We start from the raw sequence: 13,035 nt of genomic DNA on the forward strand, positions 1-13,035 counted from the left end.
ACAAACGACGCAACGTTAAAATGTAACACACACAGAAACGAACAATAATATAACAATGGCCAGTTTGATGGTGAAGTAAGTGTGCCTTGGTAAATGTTTGTTTACATATTTGTTTGTTTTTATAGGGATTAAGATAACACAATGGTGACTGCTGTTCTCCCTTTTTTAACATTTTTACCTATTATGCCTGTTTGTTTTGTTTACTCACCGGGTTATTATAATGGAATTTTTGAGACTGTCATACAACTGAGAAGTTTAGCTAGCTTAAAAACCAAGTTAAATCCACCATGTAATAATTAAGACAATGCCTGAACCAAGTCAAGAATATGACAGTTGTTATCAATTCGTTTAATGTGTTAGAGCTTTTGATTTTGCCATTTGATTAGGGACTTTCCGTTTAGAATTTCACACGGAATTCAGTTTTTTTTGTGATTTAATTTTTTTTGTAGTGTGTTCCAATATATGAAGATTTGTTCTGATATGTCTTGAAAAAAGAGGATGTCTTCAAATTTCTGTTATAACTTCTATCTTTGTAAGTGCATATTGTTGAGACCCCGAGTATGTATTTGCAAAACTGAACGTGGAGTTTTGCGGTCTCCCAGTCCTTGGCTATGTAAAAAATAAAGTAAAATAACAAAAATATTAAACTCAAAGGAAAATTTAAAAGTGAAAGTCCTTAATCAAAAAGAGCTAATCATTTTCTCTGTGGAGCAATATTGATAAAAGGCCTATCACAAGCCATATCATATAAAATGTATTATGGCATAGCAATATAGTATTTCCAACAGAAAGTAACCAAAAGTTAACATGCAATAAATTCTAATATTGCACTGGTGCAATAAATCTTCAATAATTCATAACGTCATCAACGACAAAATCTTAGTTGAAACCATTTTTTACATTCAAATTTTATATTGCTATACAATAAAAGGGTTATATTGCATGAATATTGGGGAATATTGTCCCGAGTAGAAGTTTATATTGCACGAGCTTGCGAGTGCAATATATGTTCTTCGAGGGACAATATTCCCAAATATTCATGCAATAACCCTATAATACTATGTGGATATTTTTTCGAATGATTGTTTAGCAAATCCGCAGTATATCCAGTCGAGTTATGCTTGAATATTGTCACGTTTATGATGATAGTTTCAATTAAGATACGAATGGTCTCATGAGTATATGTACAAGTAGACAACCGTTTATATTGTAGATGAAACCAAACAAGTCAAACCAAAACGATCATACCTTTTACTTTAAACACTTTTCCTGATCTTGCAATGAAATCAGGCAACAGCAGTTTTCTGATGTTCAATTCATAAGATAGTTTTTTTTTTTGAGTATGCAATTTTTAAAACTCAAGAAAAAACAAATTACATATTTATTTAGAGATAATTCATATAAATATAAAAGTTTACCTAAAACAAGATAATTAATTAATTCAACAACAAAAACACATGTTCAAAATATTCAGAAACATAAGTTAGATACAAAATGGGACGGAAGATAACAAGAAAATCTAAAATTAAATTCGTAAACAATAAAATCTAAAACCTATAGTAATAAACAATATGACAAATAATATCAAAATAATGAGCTAATAAATGAAAAATGGACGGATCATAAAAAGACCATTTAATATATAAAGAAATCTAAATGAAAGTTAGCACAATTCAAAATGCAGGATAATATTAATATAAAAATTTTGTAAAAATAAGATAAAAAATTTGTCTATAAAACATGTAGATTGCCTTGATATTCGTGTATGAAAGACATTAAACAATTGATAATGATAACAAGGCACCTTATTTCTATTACAAACATATTTCTCTACAATCTAAAGCATATAAGGTTCTACCCACACACCTTAGATTAACACCTGATTTACGGCACTAATACCACATTCTGTTACTAATACCAATAGTACTATGTTCTGTCTAAAAGTCTATCACTATGCACATTTGACATACATGCGTAAAATGTCTTAAAGTACAAATGTAATAATATGCTAGTCTATTGAAGAAAAGCGTGCAGTTGCCTTTTTTCACTGTTCATATTTTTAACTATGAACGTAATGATAACTATAAAAGAGCTGTTACAAGATTTTCCAGTTGCACTATTATAACCTAAATCTAATATGTCAAATTACTCCTGCTCGTAATAAAATTCTTCACCGGTTACTACATCATAATCAGCATCACGTGACCTTGTAGACGCTCTTAAGTTGTCATGGTCGCTACGTCTTGATCGTACTGATGAACGTAAAACATCTCCATTCTCTATTCTATCTTCTACGATAATTTCGTTATCGTGAACTTCGTGTTCTACGTGATGACGTTTGCTCTTCTTCTTCCTTCTACGTCTTCGTCGTCTGCGTTCTTCTTCCTCATCGTATGTGTATTCAACATCGGGTAGATAGTATTGCTGACGTGTTCCAGTGGATGTTACATAAGTGTTTTCTCTGGCACGTTCTGTTGTCTCACTATAAAAAAGATATAAAAACAATGAAGTTTATAATACAAAAAACATTTGCGTTTAATATATATTTATACATAAACTAACAATCATTGACATTTTAAAATCATAGCTAAAATATAAGATATATGACAAGTTAAGCAGGCAAGCGTTTCTGCAACCATTTAGTCTAAACGTTTTAAAGAAAAAAATTGAAAGATTGAAATACATTATGAAAGTCCTACTTACAGTTCTCTAGTTTCATCAGGCTTAAGGACTTGGTACTTGCTAATCTCATATTCGTCTGATGGCCGTCTAAAAAAAAACACATTAGAAATTAAACTTCGCTGTTTGAACAATGTCAATTGTGCTAATTCGGCTTTGAATGTCACTCAAAAATGTTAAGCATGTATTCATGTATTAACAGACAAAACGCTATTTATAAATTGTTTTGGCTGAATTGTTCGACATATTTACTGTAGATTGCAGACTTAGTTTCACTTACTTCATGGATAATCATCTGTTTGTCAACCTCTCCTTAATTTATATCCCAAGTCTAAGGAATTACACAATGCATGTTATTTACTATAAATACAAACTTGGTTATTACCTGTATGTTCTATGTTTCTTATGGCGTATCTTCCTAACCATAGTTGTTGGTGGTTCTCTACGAAAAAAAAAATAACAAGTATTTAAACATGTCATAGCTTAAAATATTCAATATCTATCTCATTATAATTCATAATATCGGTGAAAAAAATAAAATTTAATACACAATATTACATAGAGTTATTTAATTAAACAAAAACTAAAATATTGATACGAAATAGAGTTACATTCTGTGTTAAAGACATAATGTTTGACTTACGATGCAACAATAACAGGTTCCTCATAAAATCGTGGAATTTCCAATTTACGCAGTGATATGACTGATTCCTCTGGTTCTTCATAGTAAACAGGTACTTGTACTATCTTAGGTGCAGGTTGTGGAGTTACCTTTTCTTTTTTACCACCACACAAGGAAGCACAGTATCCTAAAAACATATATTATTTTGAAACAATTAATTGATGTTTGATATATCCACATTTACTGTAAAGAGGAGATTTTGTGAGCTTTTCATTTTATGTAGATTATTGTCTATTGTTAGAGTATTTTGTGCTGAAGATGTGTTTTCCTACTTTGTTGTCACTGGTTTGCACTTTATTGATATTTACTCAAAAAGTTTGTATTTTACATGAGTGTAAATGTCCCTTTGTGTCTTTCGTCTCTCTGTTGAGTGTGCATATTAATTGCAATAGCTATTGTTTGAAAGGATTGTTTATCAGATGGTTTTAAAACTTCAAAAATAATTGAGCCGCATCTTCATTATTTTAGAAAGGACATTTTAGGACAAGTACAAAACCGAAAAATGTGTAACTGTCCAATGAAATAATAATAAAATCAATCAATTAATCAATCACAAGAAGAACACTTGACATTTCAATAACATTCAAAATAATATTAGAAAACAGTCAGGTCTGACATATATATTAAGAATTCTACGATGTCGTGATACCATCCTTGAGGTTTAAACATTCTTGTTAAATTGAGGTTTTATAGTCTTATATAAACACGTACCTTGACAACAACAACAGATGATGATTCCGATGACTAGCAGTAAAACAAATAGAATGGCTAGAATAATGGCGGCTATTTCTCCAGTAGATAATGATGAAGATGCACCTGTCGATGCTCCAAGGCTAGGATCTACAAAACAACACAGGAAAACCTCAATTTTTAATCTATATCACAAATGTAAAAAAGGTAAGAATTATTTTGAAAGTATCTCAACGATAGATATTTAATAATCCTTTGATGTCTTATAAAACCATCACATTTCTCGTACAGGAAAAGCGAACAAAGCAAAGTTCAGTTTAAAAACGTAACAGGCCCCTTAATGAAAAAAAAATAAAATTTGAAACTCCTGAAATATAAAAAGGAAGAAACTGGCTGGTTTGTTGAAAAAAAATATCACAAGACTTCTATATAGTTTAATAATGTCTTCGTATAGATAATCATGGAATAATTGCAATTTAAATCTTTCAACAGCATACAATGATCAATTTCTGTACACTAACATGCTTATTTAAACATAATACATTGGTATAATAACAGGAGTCAAACTCAAAATACACCAAGAAGAAACAGATTATTTACTCAATAAATGAGTTCATAATAGAAATAATCAATTAGTAGCTGATTTAGAAGTTAAAAAAGAAAGTAAAAACTATTCTAATAAAGACCGATCACTTCAGAAATTGTATGATAATTATCACACATTATAACATTTGATTCTCATGCTGACAAAGCCATGGAAGCTGTTAATGAAAAAGACAAAGATAGAGAGACAATCAAATACTGCGTACCTGCTGGGTCAACTGTAAAATAAACATCGGAACAATAATAAAAGTGGTTATATTATTAATGAATGTTCTAACTACCCTTCCACAAGAGGAAAAGTAAAGGATGACAAGAAAAAAGTACCAACATGTGCAATTAGTGAAGCAATAACATTTCCGTAGGACTTAAACAGTACAAATCGTAATGTCAATGAGAATGTCTCGATTAAACTTCTTCTTAATTGCTTTTCGTAATAATATAAGGAACAAATAATAACAAAATATATGAAAACAAATTCCATCTATATGAGTCATGTCAGAAAAAAAACGTTCATTCAACGACCAGTACAAACATTAACTTGTACGATGCCTTTTTTTTTAACAAACCGTTATCAATACCTATAAGTACAAAAACATTCCTGTATGTAGACATAGACTTACCGATTCCTGTTCCTATACCGATGCTAAATGCAATGTCTGCCGATGATCCTACTGCGTTTGTAGCTCTACAGGTATAGGTCCCGGCATCACTTTCTGTATCCATGTTAACAACTAGTACCTTGTTGGTTGACGATAGGGAATTACCGTTGTAAAGCCATTCCCAAGCAGTAGCCGATGGGTTAGCACGTGTGTCACAGCTAAGGCTGACAGGATTACCAACTGGTTTCAATATACTGGTCTGTGCAACCGTACTCACTGGTATATCTACAAATGATAAAAATGATAGGTTAATTTATATGTTCGAAGTGAATAGCATGGGTTTTGTTTAAGACACTGCATTTGCAAAACATTTTTTTGGAAAAGATGAAAGAAATTTTTGAAGTATGAAAAAAGTAAAATCACAAAAATACTGAACTCCTAGGAAAATTCAAAAAGGAAAGTCCCTACGCAAATAGCAAAATTAAAAGTTCAAACACATCAAACGAATGGATAACAACTGTCATATTCCTGACTTGGTACATTTAGAAAGGGGTGGATTGAGCATGAATTTATAGCTAGCTAAACCTCTTACTTATATGACAGCTCAAACTACACAAAGACAGTCCAGTTTTGCGTATTGGGTTGGTAACATAACCTGTATTGTTCAAACTGATGTAATACATATCAGTTGACTTTGTTCTCAAAGATACAAACAATATATAACTCACGCTGAACATCAACATCTTCCCATGTCTGTCTGCTTCCCTTAGTGTTGGTAGCTTTACATAGATGTAAACCATCATGTTCAGTCCAGAGGGAATTAGATATAGTAAGGACAGCACCTTCATGTATCATAACGTCATGGTGATACCAGTTGTATATTGGAGCAGGATCGCCATCAGCATCACAAGTCAGGGTGAAACCTTGACCTTCCTGTACTACAACACCTGCTGGTGTTATTCTTATGTATGATGGCGCAGCTGAAACATTATAATATAAAATCGTTAAACAGTTCCGAAGTTTAAAGATTTTACTTTGAAAAAAAAGTAAAATAACAATACCGGATTACGATGGAAAAAGTTTGAAGCTACAGTATAAACCTTTGGTTAAAACTGTTACAGTCATTGATACTTTGTATCATCAATTAAAATGTTTGCTATAAGGAGTGCATAGTTAACCTTTTATACATCGACACATTAAACGAGAAGGGAAAACATCTTATTAATATTCGCTATTATGGATCTACCTTTATCAGAAGCTTTCAAACAAATCATATAAAACCAGCTATCTATTGCTACAAGATATAGTGAACTATCCCAGAAGTAGATCAGAATAATATTTCTATTAAAATTGTCAAACTGGAATACGGACTTCATCAACGATGACTCATTTAATAAATAGACAATTGTACATGACAAACAATTATCTAATATTTTGTCAATCAATATTCAAATCTGAAGAAAACAAACATTCAAGTCAGCAGGATGTCTACAATCAAACAGTTTTAATAATGACGAATATGACTTACTTGATGTATCAACCGAAAGAGTGACAGATGATGAATCTCCTTGTCCCACGGTGTTTACTACTGAACATCTGTATGATCCTTGATCAGAAGCAGCCAGGTTAGTGATAGTAAGGCTAGGATTAGACAAGGTACCACCGACGTATTTGCTACCATCAACTGTGATGCCTTGATTTCCTTTGCTCCATATAACATTAGTAGCTCCTGGGTTCGAAACGTAGGAGCATTGTATTGTTATAGCCTGTCCACCACTGCCTTGGGACGGTTGTGAGATAGTAACATCGGGCACATCTGTGGAAATAAACATACACTTTTTGTTAGATTTAGGATAGAATTGGTATGAATGCCAATGAGACAACTCTCCTTCCAAGTCACAATTTATAAAAGGTCTTTTTATTAAAAGAAGGTTGATCAAATGATAAGTAATTCCTTTAAAGCTTCACTAGACTGAAGATGTCGGCCTAAATTCTACTTAATTTTATTTTCTGAGTTTTGCATGCAAATGAAAGACTATCCATCATGTCGACAACTTACAGAATTGATAAAAAAAAAAACAATGATGATCAAACATTATCAAGTAGGGTTTTATTGTCAATAATAAGTAATAAAAAATACAAATAAGATTTCATTGTTGATAATTCCTAATGAAGATACTTACATTGAACCTCTACTGCAACAGTTGCGTCAGCATTACCATAGGTGTTGGAAGCTCTACATTGGTACGTTCCGGCATCTGTTCGTGTTGAGGATGTGATCTGAAGAACAGAACCTGTGGACAACTGCGTATTGGAATTGCCCTTAAACCAGGTGTATGTTATCGTTGGACTTCCTAGGGCTGTACATGTAGCTGTTATAGTCTGGCCTTCATTTACAGTTATTGGACTGGGACTAATAGCAATGGATGTAGGTGCATCTAAAATTAAAACAGACATTTTACTCATTTTAGACTGTTATCAGCAAGAAGTTGAGAATAAATAACTATGCATACTGGAAATTCGTTTATAAACACACTATCGCCATCTATTTTGCTCAGAGTCTCTTTCCTGACATGTTTTACAGATAAATGTTGTTTTTTCTGAATACAGAAACGTTCTTTTAGAAGGATAAATGACTATAATATTTACCTCCGGTCACAGTTAGATACACATTATTACTAGTTCCTGTTCCCACGCTGTTTGTAGCTTGACAAACATACTGTCCTTGGTCGCCTTCTTGTACAGTGTTAATAGTGAGCGACGGGTTAAATATCGTTCCTCCGCTGTATCGGTTACTACTTAAATCCATAGTTGTAGTCACACTATTTACAAGTCTCTGCCAGACTATCTGGGTAGCTGCTGGTGTTGCTGTTACTGTACAGGTTATTGTCACAGAATTTCCCACCTTCACAGAGGAGACGATTGACGCTGTTACAGATGGGATATCTATGTATAAGAAAAGATAACATTATTAAACTCTCTAATTACACAAACATCATATCTAAAATATGCAGTCAGATCGAAAGTCTTATCAAACTAAAACAAGTGCAAATTAAATATTGTGGTGATTAATCTTTTATTGTAATGAAAAAAAAAGACGTGGTATGTTTGTTGTATTGCTATGAGTTGTTATTAATTAAAACTGACTAAAAAAGTCGATTTTTTGAAAAAATATTTAGCAAGAAGTACATGGATATAAGCCACTATTATGTTATGTTTGTGAAGTTATATTGTTCATTTGTATCTGCTTTAGACTTTACCTCACGGTATTATTTTATATTTCAGCGGCATTAACATCTTCATTTACTTACTTCCGACAATATCTAAGAACGTCTGTGAGCTTTGACCTGTACCAACAGCATTAGTTGCATGACATATATAATTGCCTTCATCAGACGTGTCTACGTTGTTGATAGTCAATGACGGTGACTGTATAGTTGATCCGGAATATTTTGTAGAGGAAGCAGGATTCAGAGTTTCTGTGTTGCCATTGTTGATCTGTCGTGTCCAATAAACAGCAGTGTGTGCAGGGTTGGCAGACACTACACAAGCCAATACAATGGTATTCCCAATATTTGTGGAGTAAGTTGGTTGACTTACTGTAACTACAGGAACGTCTAAAAAAGATTGGGAAAAGTTAGAGATCATGTTAGAAAACATATATCTGAAAATGAGTTCAAGTCTTTGATGAAAAATTGAAATTACAAAAATCGCTCCATCAATTTAGAATTATATTAGAAAACGTTTTTACGAGATACATTGACAAATCACCGCTTTTACTTTTTAAAACCAATATGTTGAGATGGTTTTTTATATTTTCAAAATTGCTTTTTTTTTTAAATTTTAACTCCACATTAATGCTTATTAGCAAAAATAAGCAGACTATAACAGCTATATATAAAAGTACAATACTCACTTCCAACAACTGTTAAAGGTCCTTGTACACTCTGACCAGTTCCGACAGAATTAGCAGCTAGACATATATAATTCCCACCATCGTTACTATTGAGGTTAGTTATGGTTAGGGATGGTGTACTGACAGAAGATCCAGTATATCTGGAGTTAGACATGTCTACAGTTGAAGTTACACTTCCCGAAACTTTCTGCCAATAAACAGAGGTAACACCGGGATTAGCAGATACAGTACAACCAAGTGTAATTGTGTCTCCATAGTTTCCAGTAAAAGATGTCTGAGTAAGACTTACACTAGGAACACCTGAAAGAAAATGGTTGATACATGCATAAATTTCATCCTTTTAATGTAATAAAGGTTTAAATAACAACTTAATAGAGTTACTAAGGCAGAGTTTTTGTGAACAGAGTTTAAGTCTATCGTGTAATAATTCATGATTTCGTTATGGCGCCTTTAGAACAATATTTTTTTCCATCTCGTCTGTATACTAGTATTAATACGTGGGCGTCATTTGTAGTAGATGATTTCCAATGCTAAGTAATAACACCAACGAAAGATAAGGTTCCGATGTTTTGTTGTACCAGTAGATAAACAAGTCTTTTTGGTAAAGAAGTTACTTGTGGAGTTAGTCTAACATATATGCACGACGTTATCCAGGAGTCAAATCAGATGGTAAATTGTGAAAATAGTCATTATATTAGTACTTACTTCCGGTAACAGCCAATACAACCTGGGTACTCTGTCCTGTTCCTACACTATTAGTAGCATAGCAAACATATGTTCCTTGGTCTGATAACTGTGCATTAGATAATGTTAGGGAGGGTGAGCTGACTGATGATCCACTAAATCTTCCTCCCATGTTTACATTTGTAGAAGAGCCACCAGATATATACTGCCAGTAAACGGTGGTGTGTTGTGGATTAGCTGTTACGGTACACGTCATGGTAACAGAATCACCAACATTTACAGTATATGCTGACGTAGGCGCTGTCACAACTGGTATATCTAATAAAATACAACATGATTTCAATGATAATCAATTGGATTTATACTTCAAGATTTACGAAGCTCAATAAATCAATTAAAAAAAGAAAGTTTAAACTCCAGTAGGCAAACTTAACATTAGATGGATTCGGCAATTCCTTTTAGTCCCTTTTGGTCAAATTTCTTCTTAATGTCAAGTTTGCAAATCTTAAATAAAACTCCAACTGTTTGGAATTAGTTATCAAAGGTTCCTCGAGTATTGTTGACACAAGATAAATTTGGCACAACTTCAAATGAAAACAACAGAAAGCGTTGCTAAATCTGAAAACAATTTGTTTGTTTTTTAGCTACACACATGTAATCTGGTGAGATATATATTTTTTTATCGTTGTATTTCAAGGTCCAGGTATTTATCTTCTTAGACAGAATGTATAACATAAACAATATTCCAGAAAAATGCAAAATGTAATTTGTGATAACATATATTTATACCTTATAACTTGTTAAATGTGAATAATATATGTATAGTGAGTTTGCTGTTATGCAAATAACATACTTACTGCCTAAAACATCAAGGAATGTAGAAGAGCTGATTCCAGTTCCGACACTGTTGGTTACTTTACAGACATAATTGGCCTCGTCGGATTCGTCAGCAGTATTTATTATCAAAGATGGTGACTGGGTGGTGGAACCATCATATTTACTGATAGCTGTAGATATAATTGTGACCTGATTGGCTACAGTCCTTTCCCAGAAAACACTAGTAGGTGCTGGGTTTGAGGTATATGTACACTGCAGTGTAACTGATGATCCTCTATTGACTGTGTATGTAGATTGTGGAACAGTGACAGTCGGAATACCTTAAAAAAATCAATGTATTTTCGTTTAATATATTTTGAAAACAAACGTGATAACATTTTAAACATTTCACGATTATTAAATGAACTTTCGAAACAAAATTTTTAATCCTAAACTATAGACATAAGACATATTTATTCTATACTTTCACTTACTTCCAATAACATCTAAAAACGTTTGTTGACTTTGTCCAGATCCAACGCTATTAGTAGCTTTACATATATAGAACCCCTCATCTGATATGACAGTATTACTTATGACCAATGACGGTGAGCCAACCGAACTTCCGCTGTAACGACCACTGGACATGTCAATATTTGTTGCTACATTATTGGTGAATCGCTGCCATGTGACACTTGTCGCTGATGGAGTGGCACTTACAGTACACTGTAATGTTATGGAATTACCGACGTTGATAGAGTAACTGGTTGATAGTACTGTTACTACGGGAACACCTAAAATAAATTCAAAGGGACAGACATGATGTATTCAACGATCGAATGAAAAAACGTAAGATATATCAGGATTAAACGGGAAACTGCTGACATAAATTTTTAATCTGGTTATTTGTACCCTTCTCTTAATTGGAACTTTTCAAAATGTAAAATTAGTAGACAGGTTTTTTTATAAGATGCTTGTAAATAATAAATTGCCTACATATGTCTAATTTTTTTATCGGTATATATTAATCAGTAAATTACATCGACATTGTATAAATACAATATGAAAATAGATGCGTTTAGATATACTCAACTAAAGTTTTAAATCAAAGAAACTTTAGATTTTGAGTTTTTCATCTCTATTACGGATAAATTTACTTACTTCCAGAAACATCCAGGAATGTCTGTGAACTGGTACCTGTTCCGACACTATTCTGGGCACTACATGTGTAATATCCTTCATCAGAAAGGACAACATTGAGAACAGTCAAAGATGGTGATGAGGTAGTAGATCCTGAGTATTTATTGGACTGGAAGAGATTGATATTTGTCGATACTCCATTTACAACTTTTTGCCAATTAACTGATGTATGAGCAGGGTTGGCTGACACGGTACAAACCATGGTAACGGAAGAACCCACAGTAACACTATACTGTGCTTGGGCAATGGTAACCACTGGTATTGCTTTAAAAGTAAACAGAAAAATAATAGATAAATAGTCGTACGAATCTAATGGAGAATGTTTCATCTGGATTTCAACGTGAGTAATCCAAAAAATAATAAAATAATAGCCTTCTGATGTTACGAGTTGATTTTTGTTTTGTTATTTCAAATGTTTTCATAAATATCCTTTTCCAAGAGACTTAACTACCGTAACTCATATTTGATTGGCGGTTTTTATCGGTATTGTTTAAGACATTTCTAATAGAAACGTTTGATATAAGCTTTTTTGAGCACTTTCAGTTGAATTTGTTCTATAGTTAACATTTCGAGAGAGCTTGCGCAAGGGCACGCATATTTCCAAATCAGTTGTGGTGAACAGACCGTTATTCGAAAAAGATCATTTGTAGATTAACATAGAATGAGACAACATTTAGTTACTTACTTCCTTGAACGTTTAAGAAGGTCTGGGTACTAGTTCCGGTTCCGACAGAATTTGTTGCTTGACAGGTATAGTACCCTTCATCGCCCTCAACAGAGTTGGAAATTGTCAAAGATGGCGTACTGACAGTCGCACCTGAATATTTATTTGGGTTACTGGCTACGTTTATTGCAACGGGTACATTGTTTGTAATTCTATTCCATTGAACACTTGTGGCTGACGGGGTGGCAAATACAGTACATGTCAAAGTTATAGAATTTCCAAGAGCAATAGTGTATCCTTGTCCGACAGTCACTGAAGGTGCATCTGAAAAAGATTACACATTATGAAGGAATAAACACGAAACAAATGGAATAACATACAAAAATGAGCGCTTGAGGTATTGTGTAACCAACATTATTCACATTGTATCATTAAAAGACCAACACTTCAACTGATGTAGGATAGATATAACTGTTTTATTTTATAACAGATACAAAGTTTA

General features: G+C 32.9%; 1 protein-coding gene across 1 annotated transcript in view; it reads right to left on the minus strand.

Moving 5' to 3' along the window:
* Positions 1 to 1,368: 1,368 nt before the first annotated feature.
* Positions 1,369 to 13,035, minus strand: part of LOC139518539 (hemicentin-1-like) — a 33,295-nt gene continuing 21,628 nt past the window's right edge. The window contains exons 22-38 of the mRNA XM_071310037.1: positions 12,555 to 12,857; positions 11,831 to 12,133; positions 11,164 to 11,463; positions 10,711 to 11,010; positions 9,875 to 10,171; positions 9,170 to 9,469; positions 8,565 to 8,870; positions 7,903 to 8,199; positions 7,437 to 7,691; positions 6,782 to 7,069; positions 5,982 to 6,233; positions 5,275 to 5,538; positions 4,073 to 4,201; positions 3,323 to 3,488; positions 3,065 to 3,121; positions 2,704 to 2,769; positions 1,369 to 2,482 (exon numbers count right to left, since the gene is read on the minus strand). Coding sequence (XP_071166138.1) covers positions 2,146 to 2,482; positions 2,704 to 2,769; positions 3,065 to 3,121; positions 3,323 to 3,488; positions 4,073 to 4,201; positions 5,275 to 5,538; positions 5,982 to 6,233; positions 6,782 to 7,069; positions 7,437 to 7,691; positions 7,903 to 8,199; positions 8,565 to 8,870; positions 9,170 to 9,469; positions 9,875 to 10,171; positions 10,711 to 11,010; positions 11,164 to 11,463; positions 11,831 to 12,133; positions 12,555 to 12,857 — 4,220 coding nt within the window. The 3' untranslated portion in view covers positions 1,369 to 2,145. The remainder of the gene's footprint in view (positions 2,483 to 2,703; positions 2,770 to 3,064; positions 3,122 to 3,322; positions 3,489 to 4,072; positions 4,202 to 5,274; positions 5,539 to 5,981; positions 6,234 to 6,781; positions 7,070 to 7,436; positions 7,692 to 7,902; positions 8,200 to 8,564; positions 8,871 to 9,169; positions 9,470 to 9,874; positions 10,172 to 10,710; positions 11,011 to 11,163; positions 11,464 to 11,830; positions 12,134 to 12,554; positions 12,858 to 13,035) is intronic.

Source organism: Mytilus edulis, chromosome 1 (genome assembly GCF_963676685.1).
Source record: "Mytilus edulis chromosome 1, xbMytEdul2.2, whole genome shotgun sequence".
NCBI classification, from domain to species: Eukaryota; Metazoa; Mollusca; class Bivalvia; order Mytilida; family Mytilidae; genus Mytilus; species Mytilus edulis.